The 24,500-nt window shown below is 33.7% G+C and overlaps 2 protein-coding genes across 2 annotated transcripts in view; one reads left to right on the top strand and one right to left on the bottom strand.

Annotated features, from left to right (window-relative positions):
• LOC128179944 (uncharacterized) overlaps positions 1-13,628 on the top strand; it is a 37,847-nt gene extending 24,219 nt beyond the window's left edge. The window contains exons 16-25 of the mRNA XM_052847636.1: positions 361-1,192; positions 1,508-1,815; positions 2,227-2,328; positions 4,168-4,258; positions 4,945-5,048; positions 5,723-5,935; positions 6,518-6,586; positions 10,058-10,216; positions 10,487-10,695; positions 11,049-13,628. Of these exons, the coding sequence (XP_052703596.1) occupies positions 361-1,192; positions 1,508-1,815; positions 2,227-2,328; positions 4,168-4,258; positions 4,945-5,048; positions 5,723-5,935; positions 6,518-6,586; positions 10,058-10,216; positions 10,487-10,695; positions 11,049-11,184 (2,223 nt within the window). The 3' untranslated portion in view covers positions 11,185-13,628. The remainder of the gene's footprint in view (positions 1-360; positions 1,193-1,507; positions 1,816-2,226; positions 2,329-4,167; positions 4,259-4,944; positions 5,049-5,722; positions 5,936-6,517; positions 6,587-10,057; positions 10,217-10,486; positions 10,696-11,048) is intronic.
• On the bottom strand, positions 12,702-23,119 carry LOC128179943 (transcription factor RFX4-like). Its single transcript, XM_052847635.1, has 14 exons — positions 23,002-23,119; positions 22,711-22,871; positions 22,326-22,515; positions 21,818-22,003; positions 20,005-20,073; positions 19,732-19,762; positions 17,179-17,295; positions 16,858-16,938; positions 16,136-16,299; positions 15,696-15,796; positions 15,210-15,410; positions 14,671-14,765; positions 14,102-14,228; positions 12,702-13,760 (listed from the first exon to the last, which is right to left on the bottom strand). Exons 2-14 carry the CDS (start codon positions 22,844-22,846, stop codon positions 13,687-13,689), a joined length of 1,572 nt encoding a protein of 523 aa, XP_052703595.1. The 5' UTR covers positions 22,847-22,871; positions 23,002-23,119; the 3' UTR covers positions 12,702-13,686.
• Positions 23,120-24,500: the final 1,381 nt, after the last annotated feature.

The following is a 24,500-nucleotide window of genomic DNA, read 5'->3' as shown; positions in this document are numbered from 1 at the left end:
TACAAAGATTACTCATGTTTATATACACAGAATTTTGTAATTACATATTGGCCTGCATATAGATAATAACTGTATTGCCTAAAAACGTGTTCCTGCATTTTAATCAGGTTTTTCTTTTTCTTGCAGCTATCTGATCTGATGGTGATACGGCAGTGTTTAGATAAGGCAGATAGGGGCTTCATTACGAATACAGTCATGGGATAGATGACATCAGAATGCATAGCTTCATCAGTGATATGGAGAAATGAATGGGATCCATGGAGAAATAAACGATTGTGAAATTAGTTATAGTGATATTCTACATATAAGAGTGACAAAACTTTTAAAGGATATAAAACCTGCTGAATGTGAAGCCAGAAGATAGAAACAGGTAAAATGTCAGAGGAAGGGAATATAAATGAAATCGATATGAAAATTGGTGAGGTGGAAGGGAAAGAAGGATCTGTGAATGATGAAGAAGATTTAGGGGAAAATGGCCTTTTTAAGAACCAAAATTTAGAAAAGGAGGAACATCCGAAGAACCAAGATTCAAAGGAGAAGGAGTGCCCAGAGAACCAAGATTTAGGGAAGATGGAGCATCTGAAAAACCAGACGGATGATGAAAAACAGGGAACAGAGGAAGATATTACAGAGGTGAAGATTTGTGAAGACAGCAAGCTTAAAAGTGATAAAAGCAGGGACATAACAGATTGTGATCATACACCAATGAAAGACAAGTCACACAAGGATAATAAAGAGGATAACACAGAGTCTACAGAAGGAGAATTAAATGAGACCGATCAAGACTCGGATGAGAAATTTCTGTCGTCAGTTGAATCGGATAAAGACGCAGAGGTTAAATTTCTAAATTCCAGTGGAACGGACAAAGAATCAGATACAGTTTCCATCGGATTTGAGATTGTACCAACGGACAGCCTGCAAATTCCCTTCACCCATTATGTGGATCATAGAAATCTCACTCATTCTGGAAAGAGTGCACACAGTGGTGAAAGGACAGATCATGAAACTGAGCTTGTTCGACTGCTGAAGCTGTACAGAACGAGCAACAAGGACTTGAAGGACTTTCATCGACGGAATCCTTGGGGAACCCACGACACTATTCGGGGACAGCTGTGGGTCAGAGTTTGTGAGACGCTTCACAAAGCCAAAGGGAATCTCTATGACGACTATGAGAAAGATCTTTTCCACCAAAGTAAGTTTAGAGTACCAATCTCTTTTCTTTCTTCTATCAAATACTATATTCATCTCATGTCATTTGCTGTGTTTTATTTTGGTAAGAATTTGTTTGCCAGGGAGGTCATTGGCCTATTTTCAGTAACTTTATTATGTAATATTACATTTAGTCTTAATTTTACAGGAGAGTCTGGTGTGAACCTGCTAAACCCCCTTCTAAATTTGATCAATGTTGATAAAGTGATAAATATTTATAGAAATTAAATAATTTAGATGAGCAGCTGTATACATGTATAATTTTCTTGATTACAACTAACATTTTTTTATCTTTCAGGAAACACTGATGATTTAGCTTTACCTCCCTTTGTGGACTTCAATAATCTCACCTCCTACCATTTATCTGAACAAGGAACCAGAACTGTGGCGAAAATTCTCGCTGTGATCCAAAACACCAACCCAGAGATTCTGTACTGTCCTACACTGTATCCCAAACTGAGCATTTTTCTGCATTACATGGGGCCCTCTGATGCTTTTAACTGTATATATGCTTTACTCCGTTCCAAAGATGCCAATATAATGCAGACCAAAGTTGCTGTTGAATCGTCTAAACTTGTACTTCGAGACCTTACCAAAAAATATGCGGTAATGCATATTTTTTTTTGATTGATACATGTACAATCTTATATCTATCGACAGATTTTCAGACAGTGTTATAAAGTGGAAATTGAATTTTATAGTACGGTATATTACCAGAAATTATTTTGTATGTTGCAAAGATTATGGTTTTATGTATGTTTTCAGATATAGCGTCAAACTTTGTTATCTTGAACTAGATGTGACCGTTTAAAAACTTCCAGATATCAGAGTTTTCAGCATTTCAAGGGTAAAATGCTTAAAATATAAGTGGTTGGGACTTGCAAATCACTTCGACATATTAATTGTATTTGAGATATCAGTGTTCGAGATATCGAAGTTCAACTGTATGTAAGGATAGAAGTCACTTTGAAATTAAGATCTGTCTCTTAATTATCAGAACTGATTATGTATTTGTAGAAATCAGCATATGTGTATCTGGTGAGGAACTGCAATGATGTGACAGCAGTGTTCGACTCCTGGATGTGGTGGCTTTTCTCAGACCTCCCTTTTCCCCATATTGTGAGTACTGATACCAATGAATAACTTAGTACTTCAAAATTATTAAGAATCTACAATCTTAATAAATAGATGTACATATCAACTCAACATCCACTCAGATAGCTGACTTGTATCTAAAAAAAATGTGAATTTTGTTGAATATATTAAGAGGTTTTGCTTGTGAGTTAATTGAATTTTTTTTATTGTGAAGAGTCATAAGTGTGTGAACATTTATACTGACTGTTCTTTAGCATTTCCTTGTGTGAAGTGTGTTGTATGGGAAGTTATATACATGTTTCACCTGTAAATCCCATTTTTTTCTTCATATGTCCGGTATTATTCACGTAGATTTTAGATTGGATTCATGACATTTTCGTCAAAATATCCTCCCATTGATTCATATTAATATCTTGTTTTACATAACAGTAAATAAATATCCTTTATTCAGGGATAAACTTATCATATATAGAAGTTCAACAAAGAAATAAAAGAAATTATATTATTCTAGAAAAGGAAGTACATTTCATATATTACAATTTATTCTGACAGATAGAGTTTTAAAATTCTTATCTCAAATTTCACACATTGAATACTATCCTGTACCAGTACTGTACTCAGCATTCAGAGAATTGTAATGTTTGCTGTGTCAATGTGATTTATTTACCTGGTACTCTATCAGTCATGACCTTAAATGTTTGCCCCTTTGAGACCAGTTTAAGGCAGTTTTATGAAGATAGTACCGACAGATGGAGATAATGAAAGCCTAGCCTGCTTTCCTGGTACCTGTTGTACTTTTGTGATAAATCCCCTGTTCCCTTTAAGGGGGCTGGATGGTTGTGGCAATTTTTAGACAATATAAATCTTCTTTTAAGAAGAGTTCAGTATAAAAGATATAGCAAAATATTAAAATTTCATGAAGTAATTTTTCAATTTTTTCTTAATTAAATGATAGTTTAAAGCAAATCAAATCGTATCTAAAAATTTAAGGAAGATTTGATAGTTAGTTTGTTGACCACCCAGTCTTCTGAACTTTTGAATGGTATACAAAATTTTATATGACATTACAATGGTAGTACATGTATTACTTGTACTGCTATACAATATGCTTTTTAGGTTTTAATAAAGGGGAGATGGTGGGGGGGGGGGGGGTGACATTCGAAGACAATGTGATTTATTTTGTAAAACGGAGAAATAAAATGCTTTTTTACTTACCGTAGTTGTAATTCAGATAATAAACATTAATATTGGTCTCATAAATTTTATACAGTAAGTGTTTAAAGTGATGTAAAGTTTTAAGGTCTCTTGAAATACCGGTTGCTAAAAGGGAAAGTTTATTGCACATCTTATACATGTGTGTTGAGTTTTGTGATACCATAGATCTTGGTTTTATCGCCTATCTCCTATAGAGCGTAATCACCGGATAAAAGACGCTCTCATGAGAGATAACTCCTTACATTACTCGGAGTGACATTGGGTCACTGGCCTTAGATAACGCCAGATATTGCAGTGATTTATTATTGCTTCGAGAGTTATCATTGTAGAATTTGAAGTTATCAGATTTGATTATATATCTTTTAAACGCAGATAAATTTAATTTTTGTCATATATTTTACTCTGAATAAGAAAATTGTTATTCGATTTTTGAAACATATGGGGTAGCTATACCTGTAAAACAAAATATATACAAAATAGATGAATGGGTTAAACCAAAAAAAAAAAAGAAAGAAAGAATTCACTGTGAACTAGAATAAACAGTTCGAAAATAAAGAGGTCATTGTCCAATAACTGGTTCTGTGAGCACTGGTGAGGCCTGAATACTGCTTAAAAAATAAGGTTGACATTTATTATGTGAATTTTCAGGTGAGAATCATTGACTGCTATTTAGTGGAAGGAGTCAAAGTGCTGTACCGAGTAGTACTCTCTATACTCATCCTGTTTACAAAATACTCAGGTAAGATTTTAAACTCTGTTTTACCACTGATTATGGAGTTTTAAAATTACTCAGGCTTTTAAAACTGCAAGATCAGCAATTTTAGTCCAATTACAGGTATGTAAAGATAGCTCAAGATGCTGAGTCTGCATGTTTGCTTAAAAAAAATCAATCCAGTTAAGCTCTTGTTTAAAATTTTATTGCCTGCAGGATATTCGGTAGCTAGAATATTGAATTTGGAACAACTACGTATTTGACACACTGGACTTTGGAGAAGATGTATACATAAATGCAAGACTCTTTAAAAATTTTCACTAGAGACCGTAGAAAAGATGTGATTCAATTTTATGATCTAATATTTTTGAGATACTGATATAATATTACTTATGATATAAAGAAAGAGCATAATGTCTTAATGCTACAGTTGGAGACTTGTATTAACTATGTACATGTATTGCATTTATTTCTGGTTCAATCAGTATCACTCATGTATCATCAGTGAATCTGTTTTATCAAACATGGAAATGTTACTGTTGTAAGGTGTGAACTTTTTTAGAAATTCAATTTATTTTGAAACTGATATTGAATTCCTTTAATTGAGGGCTAATAAATAATGTTAATTAATGGGAGTATAATAGTGACCTAATTATGATGAGATAGATCAGGGCTGATCATCTATTGAATTTTTCTCCATTTTTTCTATTCAGTGTCAGCGAAACACCATGGTGCGATAAATGACACATTTACTGTTGGCGAGAGGATTCGTCAATTCTGTACTAATATGCCTTTCCCTGTTGAAAAACTGCTGAAGGTAGGTTTTGTTAATGCAAGTTAGTAACTTTATAAAACCTTTTGCTAGACTATGAAAATGTGTATAGTATTACATTTAAAAATTTGCAATTAGGTTGTTTAATACATAATCTGATTCCAATTTTGTAAGTTTGTTTGTGTTTTGACCAATATTTTCATGCTCTCTCCCTTTGCGAAATGAAAGCATGATTTTTTACACATGTTTGTTGGTTGGTATGTTTAAAGGTCATTTGATCAAGTATTGTCCACTTGACATCAAATTTGTTTTACAGTACATCTGAAGAAGTACAAAACTGTCAAAAGGAATAAAGGTCAAGCACAAGATATTGTCCTCCGATAGCTTCAGAAGTTTTTGCTTGACAGACATAAACTTGTAGTACCTTTAAGGAGTAAATTGCCTGGACCAGGTCAAGGGTCAGAGGTCAAAATAATCAGAACATGGAAGATACTGTCTGTTTAATAACTTGAAAAATCCTTTCTTGAGATATTAAACATTGTGCATTAATTCCACTAAAGGAGTAGAGGACTCCTTTTGATTTTGAAGTCACCAGGTCAAGGGTCAAACTACTACAAAGAAAATCATTGTCTGCTCAATTAATAGGTTATTTTTTTCCTTAAACTTAATGAAAGAGAATACATTCCTTACTTCAAATTATCTTTTTTCTTTCATAATAGCGAGGGTTTAGAATCCGCGGACTGACTAAGAAGGAGATCCAGAAGCTACAGCTGCGCCACGAGATGTGTATCAGCAGTCAGCACCACCTCCAGCACGAGTTACAGAAGTCCGCCTCCGCCCACTCATTCGGCGGCCTCCCTCACTCCCACTCCTTCAGTGGCAGGATCGTGTTCGATCAGACCACGTCAAGCATCGTCACCAGTAATGAGATGGTAAGAATTTATTTAATTTTTTTCAGGGTTTCTCACAAAACTGAGTTATTTATCAGACATAGTAAATGTTTGTACTGTATTTTCCCCAATTTAGTACCCAAATTTATCAAATCTTACTAAGTTATGCATATTTTTCATACATAGAAGATTATATGAGAGAGATCATTTACACATCTCTCCCAATCCCCTCCTCCCCAAAAAATGTACAGGTAATATCAGTACACAATGTGACATTTATGCTCAGTACAGTTGAAAATTCATGTTTTTTTTCTAATAAACAATTTCATAACTTTCTTTTTTATCTTTGTCTCATATTTAATTGGAAAATATTAGTAGTGAGAATTTTGATAGAGTTTATGTCTAATATTTAAGGAGGAATAAATCTTAAATCGAAACAAGCACATGGAAGATAGAACAAACCCACAATTCATACAAATTTGTAAATACAAAATTTATATACTATTGCTCAGCCCAAATGGTCATTTCCAATGAAATGAAGCAGAAAGTATATACTGATTTGATGCTACGGTAATTGAGAATTGTACCTTACTTAACCGACCTTTTTCTTTTCTTCCTTAAAAGCCGCGCTTCAGGTCTCTAGGCCTGCTTGTGTTTAATTATGTGGATAGTCTGGTGGCCATTATGGATGATGTAAGTTACAAGCATGTCACAGTTCCGAACCTTTCCTTCCTTAAAGCATACCCCCAAAATAAAACATAATTATACTTAACGGACAAGATCATTCATCGTTGAGCTTTGCTGCTTGTTGGAGATCTGACTGAATCTTGAGTTATATAAACATATTAAAATTTTGTTGAACTTTTCAAACTTTACATTTTACTAATGGTTCCTCCATATGGAATGTACACCATTATTCAAATCATGTTTCGATGCTCTTACCTATTAAGCAAATCAATTTGGTCATGCGATCTACAATCTTATTACACAACCTTATAACTTCAATTAAAAAAGGTGTTTAAATAGGATTTGATCACATGACCAAGAGATGCTGTAGATGGCATCCAATATATGAGAGCCTCACAAATAATATTGTTCTTTAAAGTAATATGTGCAAGTTACAAATAATTTTTAACAGCTCAAGGTACATTGGTTCTATTTTTCTGGTTTTGCACATTTGGCATGGTGTTGTCTTTCTGATCTGATGTTGTTCTAGCTCCATTTCACTTTCATTTATGACTTCTAAAAATCCCCCCTCAAAAAGTGAGGAAAAAATATTTAATGATTATTGAATAATTAAATGTATATTGACATATACATGATGTATAATATATGATTCTCTGTGTGACTTTCAATGATAAGTACATGTACATGTAGCTTCTCTCTTGTATATCATTTGTACTCTTCATGCGTACATCAATGGCTGCATAATTCTTTTAATTTAAAACTTTTTTTTTGGAAGGGGTGGGTGGGTTTCTACCTAACTTGTTTGCTATTTTACCGGTAAATAATGCTTGCAAGTGCAATTCTAGTTCTAAATTTATGGCTTTCAGTGCTTTATATGAAGATCAGGAACAATTTGATTGATTTGTTGTTGAAGATGACAGCATTTATTCAGTGACGTTATGAGCATAACATAAAAGACTGGTCAAAGTCCCTTAGTGTAGTGTACCGAGTACTTTGGTGGATGTAGAGAGCAGGATATACAGAGAATAAATCATCTCCACAGGTCAAAGAATCTTACTGATATTAATAATATAGGAATGTTTACTGAGATGTGTAACATTACATAGAATATGAGTGATTAACCCATGACAGCTACCTAGCTTAGATAGAAATGAGAACATGTGTTGTAATATATATACGTATACTTCTACGTATATCTTTGGACGGGGGCCCAGCAAGGGTCAATTTAACAGAATTTAAAAATTCATTATTGATATATAGTTTGGATCCATCTCTCCCTTAGAAATTAAAAGATTTGTCTTTTGGAGCATTTTTTCAAAACAAGATCTAAAGTTTATTGTTTATCTTTGATTGTCGAAGAAATGAATTTTCCCATAATAGGCCCCCCCAGTCTGTAGCAAATGATCTTATTGGGGGACATATTAAACTTGTGTCTGGATTCTGTTTTGTGGTATTTTCCAGGTAGAACTGGATGGGGGATGTTTGATATCGTCTTTTGATCTTGTTTGAGAAACCTTCAGAATTTCAGTAATTTGTTGTCCTCTTGAACTTCCCCCCAAAAGACACCCATAAATATTGTGAACTGTTGTTTTTTTTCCAAATATTTCAAGGACTAGTGATTTAATGCCAACAAAGGACCTCATTTTATTTAACCATGCTGAAAAAATGTTTCAGCACCATACAGTGATTGCCTATCTCCAGACAAGTGTATGGTACACATCTCAGCTCGTGGACAGAGACAAAGGAAAGGGTCCCATAAGCCAAGGATATTGACTTACTGTTACACATTGAAACCTTTTTCATTCTTTGCCGGAAATTTTTTTTTCTATCTTTTATATTTTTATACTTTTTGTACACCAAAAGCAGTGAGTTAAGAGATCTCTGAAATATGCCTTTAAAAATTAAGAAAATGTTCAGAAAGCCTTTCGAAAAGTTGTTCCATAGACATTGTGGTAAAAAAACGATCACGTCTGTTGATGAGGAAGATACTGTCGATGAGAGAACCATTGAAAAAGTTCGCAGGAAACTGACATGCAAAAAGGTGGGAAATAGTTGAATAAAGAATCATTGGCATTTCCAAAATGTCCTTCGTTAAAATTTGACCTACAACTGTATATATGCAACTTGCAATATCAGTACTCTAGTACCTGGTACTTTTCTGGGTAGTTTAAATAATGCCTATCATGTGTCCTATTTGATATTGAAAATTAATTAATGACCTGTTTAATTTTAATGCTGGCTTTATTATCTATACTTTGGTTTTAATATTATCCTTTAGTGTTCCTGTATGCTTTCAAAGGGTTAATATTTATTTTGATTCGACTGAATACTGTTGGTATTACACCAGAGCCCTAAAGACACTATTATGTACACACTTCTACCCTCCAGCAATGCACAAATTATTATATTATCATAAAGCTAAAATTAGGATTGATATAGGTGAATATCATTTGTATAAAATTTTCATGTTTACATAAAGATTGGTATATACATGTAATGAACATGCATTACCATAATTCATGAAGGGGGGAAAAGGTTTTTGTCTGAAATATTCTGTGGCAGTTTTAAGCATATGAAGCGCCAATTGGCATTGTTAAAAAATTATACGTTAATAAATGATCTTTGCCATTTATACATTTTTAATTACTTTTCTTTAACATTAACTTTGATCATTTGAGTCAGGTCAATTTCTAAGTTATAATTTTATGATTTAACTCTTGGAGATCTAGCTGTAGTAATGTGCAAATGAATGCGTAAATAAAATGCCCAGTACTTTCAATACTTTGATGTTTTTAAGTCGGCAGATCATGCATGTTCGTCCTTCTTCTGAGTGTTAGTTGTACATTGTGGTCTGGCTTACTTGTAAGGTGTTGTGTAGCCAGAAAGTGAGAGTTAGAAAGGCATAACTTAAGGTGTTAATACTGGTAGCAAGTTACTCAGTACGGTTATTTCAGTCTTTATCATCCCCTTGTTATTCCATGCATACCTGTTAAAACTTCTGGTAGTAAAGATATGTTGTTGTCATGCATTCAATGCAGAAGAATTTTAAATGTATAGCAGGTATGTTCCAGTCAAATCGCTTTTAATCTATTAACATAATAATATGTACACTTTGTAAATATGGAAAGAAATTTTTTTGCATATGCCTTTTATTTGCAATGCAGCTTTTTTATATTGTAAATGTGTAGAATATGATGTTGTGTAGCCATGATTAAGGATGTGTTTAATGCCTTTTGAAACATTTGTCTACCTTTATAATGTTTAATCTGTTAAAGAGCTGCAAAGACTAGACTGACGTATAAATAAATCATTTGGACACAAACGATAATTAATTTTACATGGTGTCTGACTTTACATGGTTCATGAAAATGCTGACAGTGTGAACTCTAGACACACCATCTGCTGTCAGCAGTGTCTCTGCACTAAACCTAAGAGTCCATCCACTAATTCATCATTCTAATTTGGTTTTTTCAACAGCTGTATACCATCTGGTCATGGCTGCCGGCGAGGTACGCGGTTTGTCAACCGGAGCTGTTGTACACCTCCGAGGAGCACGGAACCAGTCTGAGGACCCTGTACACGCGGATCGAGAACCACCAACCCACCCTGATCCTCATCAAGACTACCACAGACGAGGTCCGTCTAACTCACAAAGTGCATTATAGTCATCCAATTAATCATTACATTAATACCCCTACAAGTGAAATTAAGGGGATTGTATAAATGTATATTAGGAATCAGTCAGTAATTTCTTTTTCTTAACTTGCCTGAGCCAAAGACTGGTATTGCCTAAATTTTCAGTTCTGCGCAAAATTTAAACGGTAAAAAAATTGACTATAATGGTTGAAACTTCGGAAAATAAATATAAAGAACTTGGAGACTGAACCTTTGGATATCTTTATACAGGTGTTTGGGGCATTTTGTTCCATGTATTGGAGGGAGAGGAAGAAGAGCAATAAGAATGTCTACTACTTTGGTACCGGGGAAACGTTTGTGTTTACACTGTCCCCAGAGAGAAAGAAGTATGAATGGGTGGGCCTCCACGAGGAGAATATCTCCAACACCGCAAACATGTTCCTGGCTGGGGATAGCAAAATCCTCACCATAGGAGGAGGGTAAGTTCATTGTGTTCTTATCAAGCAGTAAGTTTGATGGTTTATTGGTAAATTATAAAGATGTGATTTTGAAAATCGACATTTTTGAAAATATGGTCAATGCAAAGCCGACACATACTTGTGATTTATTTGGAACTGAAATTTTAATGTACTGTAAAAGTGGTTACCGGTATTTATGCTGGTGGTTAGGTACGCGTTTTCTATGGTCCAACATTGCTTACCCTGTACCGGTAACTAGCGTAAATTTCCCCTGCGCGTTATTAACCACAGTTACAGTAAAATGCAAATTGAAGAAAACACCCACTTTTTTTGTGTGCACAAGATGCATGTCATAATTTTTTTGATTTTAACAGCAATGGTGAAGCCATACAGCTGGATGAGAATCTCCTACACTGTCGGACTGAGCATTGTGATACATTCGATAACCCGCCCCTCTGCTCCGATCAAGACTTCACGTGTAAAGTAGTGGAGGTCTATGGATTTCAATAAGAGTACAAATGTGTGATATAAAGGGCATGTATTCCATAGTCAAACCGAAAAAACAAAAAAATAAGCTCTGGCTATAATGTTGCATTCCAAGTGATTTCCAAGTTGTGTGATAAAGATATTTTATGTGTATTAATACCTCTGTGTAGTTATTGCAGGTTTTTTTTAGCAGAGGCACTTGATGTAGCTTGGAGGAATGCTTCTTGTAATGAAAGGACAATTTTTTAACATCAAGTACCTTTGCCTTTTTAAGGGCTGGAGTGATTGCCAAGATCTGTTCAGTTTATTTGTTATTGTTTTTATTGACCATGCTATATGTATGACATAATACAATTGTATGACATCATTAGTTGTATGCTATGTCAAAAAATGATGACTAGTCGACTATTTTTCATTTTATTATAATTTGTCATTGATGCTATTTTTGTTAAGTATTATTATTTTTGGAGGGGGATGCAAAAATGTACATTAAATGTCCAATTTTAAAATTAAAGGAATTTTTTTTGGGCCAAACAGATTTCAAACTCTTTAAAATGAATTTAGAATTCATACATTTACAATAGTACTTGAGTTTTCATTGAAAATCTGAATCAGAAAATACTAAAGCAAGAGGTTCACTTTTGCAGACAATGCAAAACGAACTTGAATACTAGTATGATAGTTGATATGATATGCTTTCATATTTGAAAGTTTTTTTTCATCATCATGTTTAACCTTATGATTGTCTATCAGCAATTAAGAAGCATATGCAGAGGTAGTCAATGCTTACAAATGGCAAGTTTGAACCAAATTATATTTTTGTCTTCAGAAAGAGTCCCTCTTTGCTTTGACTTTTTTTTTTAGACCATTTTCCTAATATATTCAAAATTCATTTGCATCCTTCTTTTTTATGCAAAGAATTTTTTTTTTTCAATGCCTATATCTGTATGTTTTAATTGTCTATGATATTTGAAAATCGGGTCAGCAATTTTCTCTTGCACCATCATGAAATCTTTTAACCAAATGCAATAGAAATTAAATTTTTAAATATCAATGTCTTTATTCATAGTTATGCCGCAGTTTTTTTCATATGAAAAAAAAACACTCATATACTGTACTTGAAAGCATCTATTTGAAAGTTCCTTTCCCTGCAAATTAAATATATGTTTATGATGTGTAACTAAACCAGTACTTCAATTTTTACGGAAGATTTTACAGCAATACATTATATTAGTCTTTTTGATGTATAGCTGTTAAAAATCCTTACAAATTTTACTTCAGGATAGAAAACTAAGAAACTAAAAGAGGAAAAAGCCTTTTATAATTTTATGTTGAAGTTGCAAATACATTGTCATTTCAAAAGGAATTGGTTGTCATGTTTTCCTATTTGCCCCGATTTGGGTTTTTCTTTGGTCTGAGGGTTGGGGGGAGGGGAATTTCAAAATAAAAAAAGATGATACAGGTATCGGTGCATGTCCTATACAAGGATATACACATGTATGTACATTTTAAATTTGGGGTTTAAGGGTAACATTTCGCTAGCTGATATTACCCTCACTGGCAAGACATTACGTGGCCAGTAAGACTACATTTCATTTTATTTTCATAAGCAACAGTAGTATAGTTACTCTTTATTTGTACAAGATATCTCTTAGTTTCTTTTTGAAAGAGGTTTATTGTTCAAATAATTTTCCCGAAATTAACTTTGTTTCTTTGTAGCTAAACATTTGTTATATTTCTGTTTGTTATAAATTCAACTTAGTAATAAAAAGAAATTTAATTGTGCTCCCGTGTAGCCTTGTTTGCTATAGTCAAGTTTTCAATAAAAGAAAAAAATTCCTATGAATATTACAGGTACATTAACTTTATTAGATTTTGGAAGGTTTATCGGAAAAAGTAATAGAATTAGGGCAAAAAAGTGTATTAAAAACAGTTATGGTATAAATTTAAAAAATCTCAATATAATTGTTCTATTATGATGTTGCTCTTCAAATCCTGCATAATTGTCTTTAGTAGCAGAACAGTTTCATTGGGTAGAAAATGTAACAATGTACATGTCATTTACATCATTCAGTTGTTTGTATTGAACAGCTTATGATTATTGTGAAGTTGAAAAATTTAAGATATTATATCTGTAGATTTTGTGTGAATATTAATATTCAATTATGACAAGTTTATGTTCCACCAATGGCTAATGGAAAAATACACCAATTATATTTTGATTCATATGAAAGGCATTGGATGTTTAAAATTATGTACAAAATTGTTTTTTGTTTCCAACATTATATTGCATATTGCTTTATATATGCAACAGGATCTATGAATTACAGTGCATACATATACATGTATGTTGTAAACAGTATGTACTAAGTTTTATTGATGCTTGAGATTTAGAACAATAGTTTGTTGTGTAGTACACACAAATGTAAATGTGCAATCATATGTATTAAATATTTTTAAAAAGTCAATTTTTTAGTCTGTGACCTTTATCGTACATGTATGTTGATATCTAAATGCTTGGCCATCTTATTGGACGTCCCATCTCTCCAGAAGGAAAAGCATGTAGTCTCTGTAGAACATGTCCAGCAAATGGAGAGGTCCTGGAAAAGAAGATGAATTTATTTCAATGAATGACAGTATCGGTCAATATCTGCAAGAATGAATATCCAAAGGTTCATTCAACTGCTACCACAAACTGTAATGGTGGCAGTGGTTTGCAGCAATGGACAAGTGTAGAACAGTACATGTTTGCAATTGAATATTTACTGCACTTTTGATCTATATACCTTACAACCACCAATTATATTCATAACTCATTGAATGAAAATTCTCCAATAAAATAAAATGATGTAATAGTGAACATGCTATTGTTCTGCCGGCATACTGTATAATTTACTGTAATTATATTATTTATGTACTATCAAAGGTACATGTACTCTACCTAATGTTTCTAGACAAATGAAGGTTATCATTTTAAAGATCTGAGTGCTGATGTACGTCCACTCCAACACAAACTGTCTGATAAGTTCTTCTCTCAACTTAAGCTTGTTCTGTGAAAGGCGGGTTACCTAAAATTATAAGTCATAGCATAGGTTTTCTTCATTGTAATCAACACATTCTGAACAATCATTCCAGAATTACTGTGGTTTCATCAATAATCAATGGATGTCAATTTTTCGTGCATTTCAATATTAAATTTCAAAAATTATTCACACGAGGACAAAATTCACAAAATTTTATTTGGTTTAATTTTTTTTTTCATAGAACAAAACCTTAAATGTCATTATCTTGAAATTCATAAAAATCAGAAAAAATAACTATGTGAAAGCCAAACATTTAAGAACCAAAGATTACAATATATAAAGAAACTGTTGTTCATACATGTTCTTCCAAATTACTTTGATTTATAAATGTTTTTCAAGTAATCAATTTTTGAGATATCCAATTTCAACTGTACAAAAATCTCGGTCATTAGCTTAGATCTCACAATCATTAGGCTAGCATGCCTACCTTTTCCATGCTTTTCAACACGACACCCTCCACCCAGTTCAAGTGCTCAGAAAGTGAGCAGGAGGTGTCCCAGAGATTACCATACTCCTGTAAGACTATAAAAATAATATACATTGCATTAGAAATTGATAAACCTTAAGTTTGCTAAAAAATACGCATGTAACACGTTGCTTAGCCCAAAAAAATTGATTTTTCAGTTTACATCTTTTTTTTTCCTAATGTATAACATAAATTTGAAGTACCAGGTAAGAAATATCTCACAGAGATTAAGATTAAGGGATTGTTTGGACTAACTAAATTTATTAAAATTTTGCAGATGAAAGAAGCACTTTAAAAAAAAACTTTTTATCACTTTAAATTAAAATTAGTACATGTACTACTTTGAAAGTGCATATGCATTATTATCTATACTGTACTCTCAATGAGAAATAATGAGTAATTAATCTAGAGAAAACTGAGAGAAACAAGGTCTGTAAAAATTGAATCTCTAGTACCGATACATTGTAAGTATATGTACTTCTAAAGTTATGTATACTTACACTGATAGACAAGGTCGGCACCAATGGAAGCAGGAGAGAAGTGGTAGAACAGGGGCGTGTTTTTGAATGTCTGCTGGAGTTGATGCCAGGCCCTCTGAATGGTTGCCGCAATGTCCTGACTCTCCACCACAGAGTTAGCCATGATACTCATGTGGTTCAGCTGGATCTGTCTCAGGAAACTCGTCTTGAATCGATAACATGCTAACCAAAAATAGCAAAAAATAACAAGGAATATTTCTAGGATATAAATACAGTAAAACACGCTTATAATGAAGTGCCAGGGACAGGCGATTTTGCTTCGATCGTTATAAGGATAATTCATCATATCCGTCAAGTTAACAACTTGTAACAAAGTCATCGAGAATGAAAGTCACTTTGCTGTAAGTGCCAATTCATTATAAGCATGTTCGCTATAACCATGTTTTACTATACCAGTCGGCATGCAAACTTTGGCCCCAAAAGCAATAGCAAAACTATATGTTTTACCTTTAACTTTGGCATACTTGATGATTGGAGGAATACAGTAAAGTCCATCTTGATGCCAGTGAAGAAGATTTTTTACAAAATTCTTCAAAGTCAGCATAAGGCTGTAAAAACAATTAAAAAAGCATATTGTGCTAAGTTTAATGGGCAAAAATCTAATTCTTTGTCTCTGGTTATAATTCTAATTGTCATTGTCCAATAGCAAGCAATGGCTATGTCATTTGACCAAAACATAATTATAGCTTAGACTGAGAATAATGGTACATAAAAAACACTTTTCTATTTTCATGTATGCACACATGCAGGTCTGATATGATCGCAAATGAATAAATGTATATTTATCAATCTTATTACATGTATTTGGTATTCTTTCACATGTGTATTTTTATCATCAATCTGAACTTATGATATGCTAAATATCTTCTTTGAAGGGAGGGGCTTACCCTGAGGGGAGGGGGACTAAGACATGGGGTAGAAGAAGGCCATTCATGTTCCTGTAGATGATCTGATCACATCTCTCAATGGCTGCCACCACAAGCGGATCAGACAACAGTTTCAAGGTCAAAGCTGGTATTGATCGCCAAAATTCAACTATTATGTCTCTGATCTGAAAATGGTTTTGAAAAAAATTAACTTAATTCAAAATGTGGATCTATTAAGATGGCAGGAAAGAATATCAATGCCATATATTATCAGTGAGCAAGTCTTTAACAAAAAGACAGACAAACAAGAGACCAGTGGGCCATATAGCTCACCTAAAATAGGTGAATATTGAAATTTTTGATGCATTGGTTTTTTAGAAAATTTTTAAGACACTCTTCATATTTTTTCAGTTCTTTTACTATCTCCCCTTTGAAAATGGTAAAAGTTTTCAATATTAAAATTAGACATTTACCCTCACATAAGTATACTTTGTGCCAAGTTTTTATAAATTAAACTAGTTGTTCTTGAGAAGAAGCCAAAAATGTGAAAAATTTACAGATGATTATGGAGACTGTAGGACAGTTGCCAGACAACAAGTGTTTAGAAAAGTTCCCTTAAACCTTCTGCTCAGGTGAGCTAAAAAAGAAACAAACACTAATTCTTATACAAAACATAAAGACTAGGTCACTATGGAAGTCTATGAAGTAGAAATGTATAGAAAGCAATTGAAAACACTTCATACCTGATAAAACTCGGCCCTAAGGACACAATCTAGAAGTCTAACTGCATGCCATCTGTATGTTAAGTCCAGAAAATCCTGAACCTTTGAGAAGAAAAAATAAGGAAAATATAGTGAAAAATTTTGAGAGGTTTTCTTTTCAAGTTTTTTTTGTAAAGAAATATATTTATTATCAGGTTCTGAATTTTTATTTATTTTTTACTTTAAAAAAAAAAAAGACAATACATCTTTTACTTTTCAAAGCTGATATCTTTTAACTTTTTCCTTGTTTCTGATTCGTTATTTAGCAAAAGAAGTTATTTTTAGATAACTTGTTTTACAAACCACTTGATTCTCTGATTTCAATAATCCAATGTCTTCACAAGTTGGAAAACTGTGTAGTAAGGGCAATAACTCTTGCGAGTACTCCACCAATATGTTAGAGAATTGCCCATTGGCAAGCTAAACACCAAGTCATAAATGGAACAAGAGGCCCATGGGCCACATCGCTCACCTGAGGAACAATAGGTATGATAAAGTCAGCTTAATGGAGTCATAATACAAACAATTGGACAATGTACAATAATACATGTAGATCTTGTATAAATAAAATCCCTTTTTCCCCCTTGGAACTCGGATAGCCCTGATTGCTGCCAATATTTACAAGAGCAGACTTTAATCACTGCTCCTGCACATATATAGGGACTCAACGTTACGCAGGCATGAATGACCACACACCTACGCAACTCAACAGGTACCAATGTTAACCCAAGCAGCTCAACCTAACGCAAGCAGGGAGTGCCACACACGCGCTAGAAAGGCCAGAACACCGGCAGGGATGACCATACACTAATGCTCCCCCGCCACCACCACAAGCACGTATAACCGCACACTTGTATTATTGGGATACAGGGCAGGAATGACCGCACACTCTGTATCGTAGGTTAGAAAACACGAAGATTAAACAGAGCAGGGATGTCCACACCCTCAATCAATCCGTACCTGTTCAAGTTTAATCCCAAACAGTCACTCATCATAATGCAATAGACACTGTCCCTATATATGTGCTGGCCTAAAATAATTCATAGTATCTAAAAATTGGAAATCAAAAATAAACAAACTAATCCGGCCTAACCCAAAACTACTTATGCAGAACAACTTATATACATTGAATATTTATTATTGTATAAAAATAATCATCACAATAATTGGTTAACAGTGGATGCATTAATTAAAATAATCAAGAATCAATAAATCAAGGGCAATAACTCAATACAGTAATACAAAAAGATTCTAATGAAAAAATAGCTGCTTGCTTCAATTTTATAGTCATATCACATGTTGAGTATTGCAGTTCTCAAAAAGATCCTTTACAATTGTTTATACATGTATATGGGATATTTAGCTACATCAAACTCTGAACCTTCTCGTGAGGCTGAAGAATTGTCCTGGAGCCAAAGCCTTTAACAATTATAAAGAATCATCTTGCTGATGAGTTTCTGAGAAGAAGATTTTTAAAGATTTACTCTATATATTCCTATGTAAAACTTTGACCCCCCATTGTGGCCCCACCCTACCCCCGGGGGTCATGAATTTCACAACTTTCAATCTACACTACCTGAGGATGCTTCTACACAAGTTTAAGCTTTCCTGGCTGTTTAGTTTCTGAGAAGAAGATTTTTAAAGATTTACTCTATATATTCCTATGTAAAACTTCGACCCCCCATTGTGGCCCCACCCTACCCCCGGGGGTCATGAATTTCACAACTTTGAATCAAAACTACATGAGGATGCTTCCACAAAAGTTTCAGCTTTCCTGGCTGTTTAGTTTCTGAGAAGAAGATTTTTAGAGATTTACTCTATATATTCCTATGTAAAACTTCGACCCCCCATTGTGGCCCCACCCTACCCCCGGGGGTCATGAATTTCACAACTTTAATCCAACACTACCTGAGGATGCTTCCACACAAGTTTCAGTATTCCTGGCTGATTAGTTTCTGAGAAGAAGTTTTTTAAATATTTACTCTATATATTCCTATGTAAAACTTCGACCCCCCATTGTGGCCCCACCCTACCCCCAGGGGTCATGAATTTCACAACTTTCAATCTACACTACCTGAGGATGCTTCCACACAAGTTTAAGCTTTCCTGGCATTTTAGTTTCTGAGAAGAAGATTTTTAAAGATTTACTCTATATATTCCTATGTAAAACTTCGACCCCCCATTGTGGCCCCACCCTACCCCCGGGGGTCATGAATTTCACAACTTTGAATCAAAACTACCTGAGGATGCTTCCACACAAGTTTCAGCTGTCCTGGCTGTTTAGTTTCTGAGAAGAAGATTTTTAAAGATTTACTCTATATATTCCTATGTAAAACTTCGACCCCCCATTGTGGCCCCACCCTACCCCCGGGGGTCATGAATTTCACAACTTTGAATCTACACTACCTGAGGATGCTTCCACACAAGTTTCAGTATTCCTGGCTTTCTGGTTCTTGAGAAGAAGATTTTTGAAAATTTCTCGAAATTTTTCATTAATTTCTAATTATCTCCCCTTGAAAACGGGTGTGGCCCTTAATTTTCACAACTTTGAATCCCCTTTGTCTAAGGATGATTTGTGCCAAGTTTGGTTGAAATTGGTCTTGTAGTTCTTGAGAAGATGTTGAAAATGTGAAAAGTTTACGGACAGACGGACAGACGGACGGACAGACGGACGGACAGACGGACGACAGACAAAATGTGATCAGAATAGCTCACTTGAGCTTTCAGCTAAGGTGAGCTAATAAAATGAAATCATAACATGCATGAAGAATGTTACTTGGAATTAAAAATGTTTTATTTTATTTTTATGTAATGAAAAAAAAAAGATATATTGATTACGTTAATTCTCAAACTTACTGAAGTATTATCCTCTTTAAATTGTTTTTCTCTGCAAGATAAAAAATGTAAAATGAATTAATTAATGGGTACTGGGTGTTCTCTTAATTCTTTTTTATTATACATGTATAAAACAAAAAATGAAGTCTGGTTAGTAAGACACCATTGTAATCAAAAGAAGTCTTAAAAATCTTAAAGTTTATTCTCATTGAAATAAACTATCAACATTTAGGTAAATACCTGTTAATCTACAAACATATTAAAATCACACTTTATAATATCTAGAGTTCATACCTGTCTTTCTGAATTTCCTTCTGTTGTCTCTCAGTTTTAGGTTTAACTCCAATTCCACAATAATGATATCTGAAAATATTTTGGAAAAAGATGTCTGCAAGGTTTGTTTTTTTTTTAAAGAAAAACTGCTGATTTAAATATGTTAAAAAAAGTCTACAAGTGTTAAAATACAAGGTATACAGATGAAAATTAATGGTTTTAATAAAAAAAAAATTACTGATATAGTACTTGAAATTGAAAGTTTATAAGTCAAAAAATGTAATATAAAAAATGCAGGAAGCATTATATTTTTTTTTTCCTTTAAAATGGGGGAATAACTCAATTTTTTCCAATTTTTCACTAAAAAAAAAAATAAGTGAGTTATTTCCCTTTTCCGTATGGCAATAAAGCTGATGTGGGCAGTGCCAGAGAATTTTAACTTACCATTGCTTTTTAAATTGTTTTCTGGCCTATAACGTAATTTTTTTATAACTTTTTATAAAGTTTAACTCCTCTACAGTCTACAGAAATATATCAAACATATGTTTCTAATACTGCATTGAGAAAAGATGTGGCTTTATTTAAATTGTATCAGAAAGTAGGAAATGAATTCTGATTCATAAACATCTGAAGATATTAATATCATATGGTTGGCTTGATCTTGTGCATCAATACCGGTACCTTGTGTGTACTCAAATTAACCCAAATTATATCAAAATTTTACAAATTACCGTAAAATAAAAAGCTTGATTCAAATTGAAAACATTTCATTGATTCATGAATCCTATCTAGCAGTTCTAAAGAAACCCAGTACTAGTACTAGAATATTGACTCTTAATTGAGATGACTATCTAGGACAAAGACCTGTTTGATCAAATTGATTCGGTAAAAGATGCCTTGCTTCTGGGAAGATATATCACGATCTAATCAAGAACAGCTGACCTGGTTCATATTCCGGTGAGTAATTTTAGTGATTGGATAAGGTTCTGCTTTCTGGGCAATACACAGTTAGAACCAGTACAGGCTTAAACTCATTTTATTTCAATGTGGGTTTTTTTGGTTTTGTTTTGTTTTGTTTTTTCTTTTTTCTTTTTTTTCTTTTTTTTTTTTTTGGGGGGGGGGGGGGGGGGGGGGGGTGGCGGGGGAAGGGGACTATTTTACATACACACTGAAATTATAGAAGCAAACCAAAATGCATTTAGCAATTAAGTAGAATGAAGACAAGGGAATCCATCGATCAATCCAGGATTATTTTTTAAACTCTAAGTAATACAACATACTTGATAGATTTGAAGGTTATAATACCAATATGCATGGCGTTGATGGGCGTCTGTTGTCTTTCAATAAACCTAGTGACCTGATTAATGGTAACTTTAACATATGGCCATCATTCATGTGGATTCTAATGTCAGTTACATTAGATATCTATCAGATACATTTCATCCAATCTACAACTACTTAGTCAATACACACTAGTACTGCAGTGTGTCCTCTTGGCTTCTTTAGGTGATATAAATTAAGGAGCCTAAGAAATAGAGAACTTTATTTTCATACAACCTTCATCTCTACCGCAATACCAAGGAAAGACACAAAGAAGTATTAAAAGGACTATATTATATATTTAATCATTGTATAGATTTTACAGTCTGATTAAAAATCAAACATTCGCTAGCTCATTTTTATATTGATAAAATATATAGCTAGTGAAGGTTTTGATTTTAATCAGAATGTCTTTCATATTTGCATTTCTTTAATTTGATTGTTCATTATTGATGTTTCAACCTTTTTTTAATAAAACTTAGTTTTTATTTTTAGCAGTACCACAAGACCTGACCTGGAATTTCCCCTGGTTCCTATTCTCCGTGTCTTGACATCGGGAAATATCGAGCGCAGGATTTTCCCAAAGGTGGCCGGGTTACAGTGAGTGATGTTGTTCCTCTCGCAGTGAACGATGTAAGCCTGGAAAATGTCGCCTCTGCTCAAGGAGTTATTTGGCTGGACAACAAAGTGGCTCTTTAACCTGTCAAAAGACTCCTCATTATTACAGTCTCAAAAACACAACTTATTTCAGAAAATGTAATTGATGCAATGCAGAGGTCCTCTTAGAACTTTAATTTGTACATTCCATCTCTATAACCTACTAAAATGTTAATGACAAAATGTTAATTTTCTCAAGAGAAGATTTTATCCTACATGTACTTACATTTTTTTTTCTTTCAAAATGAATAATGATTGAATAATTAATCAATGTGCAAGAGCATTTAGGGAAATGTCTCAAAATATGATGATATGTACTACATGTATCTCCAAATCTCTAAATGGTTTCTTTTATTATTGCCCACCATTTGGTGACCACAGGCCCATGTGCTCCTCCAAGTATAGGTATTGATTCTACTGGATTACGTCCCTTTGTATCCTCCTCATCCTCTGAGGTGCTGGTCTCTTCATCAACACTTTGTCCAGTCATCACTGAGTTTGACTGTGGGTTCATTGCAATGCGTGCATTATTCAGTTCTGCTATGATCACCTCATCTAAATAAACAGAACACCTCTCAGTGAAAATTTCATAGTGTCACAGAAAATGCTTAAAAAACTGACAAGATCTGAATTGACATTATAAATCTTATACAGTATTTATTTACTCTCTAATTTATAACTGTATATTCATAAATCCTTACACTAAATATTTTTGTTCTAAAATACCTGGTATACCGGTATACAAAATACCTGAAGGGCTCGGTTTGACACAGAGTTTAGTGGATGACAAAATCGGGTCATCAGGACTTGTCAGACATAGTGCTCTGTCCTCCAGAGTCAGTCTCAGGTAGTGGGGGGAGGGGACTCGGTACTCCAAATCCGTCATATCTCTGCTGTATCTATCGGACAATCTTAAAAATAACAATAGTAATAGAATTCAGCACATATTTTTTCAGGCCAATTTATCATAATTACGTTTCATTATTTAACCGATTCATCCAGAAGAATCTATATGTATTTTACAGCTAAATAAATTCTTACTTGTTCCAACAAAATCAATAACTTCCTGGGTGTGTTGTGTATCGCTTGTGTTTTCCCGCAATCTCGACATTGGTCTGCGTCGCCAAAATGCTTTGATGCTGTGATACACAATCGCAACTCCTCGGACCTTTTCCGACAAATAAAATACCAGCTAGGGCAACACACTGGGACTACTTACGATACATACACTCTAACACTTATTTTTGCGAGTGACTTTTATTATTTTCTTTTTCCCACGTGTTATACAATGGATGCGTTTGCCATACACCTGGTGTAAATGATTACCTATAGCCTATATAGTGTTGACCTCGAAGAAGTCCATTTTTAAGTAGGGTTTTTTTTGGGGGGGGGGGGGGGCTTTGTGGTTTATTTAACTTTTGATATTTTATTAACCTTTTTTACCATTGGCTGTTGGATAGGAAAATCCATGAATACACAATATACTTAAAATCCCACTCTATATATTGAGGAGGGGGGGGGGGGGGCATTGTAGCCTTATGGGCAAGTATAAACAACAATATTTTCAATCATACATTAATTTGAATATTAATTAAGTTAAATGTGAAAAATAAGAAATAACTGTCAGGGTTTTGCTTGATGGTGATCAATCGATGGTAAATTCCATAGGGTTTCTGATCCGCACCGCTCCTCAAAATGTTTTTTGAGAAATCCCCGTGTGCGTTACAAAATTATCATTAACAAAAATCTAGAGGCTAAGTTAAAAAGAAATTCCTCGAAGACTGGGTTTCTATTAGAATTTTTTTATTATAAAAATTATGTGAAAATTTAGGTGCTAGAAATAGATATTTAGAAAACTATACGGAACGATTATTTATTTTTTATGATTTTTTTTAAAACTTTAAACATGATATTCATTTCATTAATGAAAAAGATTTTCAAGTTCAATGGATATGATAATCTTTGGACTTTTTGACGCATGATTTGGAAAAGTATTTAGACCCCGCTTAAAAAGCGTTGTACTCTATAAATTAAACACTATCTTTAAGTTGTCAATCAATTTTTAATTAACTTTGTATTGGATAAAACTGATAAGATAATTCGGTGAAAATTCTAAATGGTACGGATGTCAAGTGTACGGTATAGGTGAGATTCAAGCATTGGAACGTTTGTCTTTGAGGTTTGTTGATACAAGGAAAGAAGGAGGCAAGAGAGAGAGAGAGAGAGAGAGAGAGAGAGAGAGAGAGAGAGAGAGAGAGAGAGAGAGAGAGAATTAAAGCGGTTATGGAACTATCGAATCCTAAACAGAACGTTTGAATAGAAATACTTTTCTGTTTTCTTAATCAAGTGTCAAGTGATCATTATAACTCTTTCTCTCTCTCTCTCTCTCTCTCTCTCTCTCTCTCTCTGCATGATGCTTGTGTCCGGAAATACCCAATCAATTAAAGGTATTTGTATTTTTAAAGTTTTTTTTTTCATATCTATGTTGTCACTTTTTAAAATTTTCCACACAATACCCTCTAAAAGGTTTACAGACAAGT

Source organism: Crassostrea angulata, chromosome 4, assembly GCF_025612915.1.
Source record: "Crassostrea angulata isolate pt1a10 chromosome 4, ASM2561291v2, whole genome shotgun sequence".
In the NCBI taxonomy this organism is placed as follows: Eukaryota; Metazoa; Mollusca; class Bivalvia; order Ostreida; family Ostreidae; genus Magallana; species Magallana angulata.
Note: the sequence above shows the minus strand (reverse complement) of the source record. Positions and strands in the feature narration are given on the sequence as shown.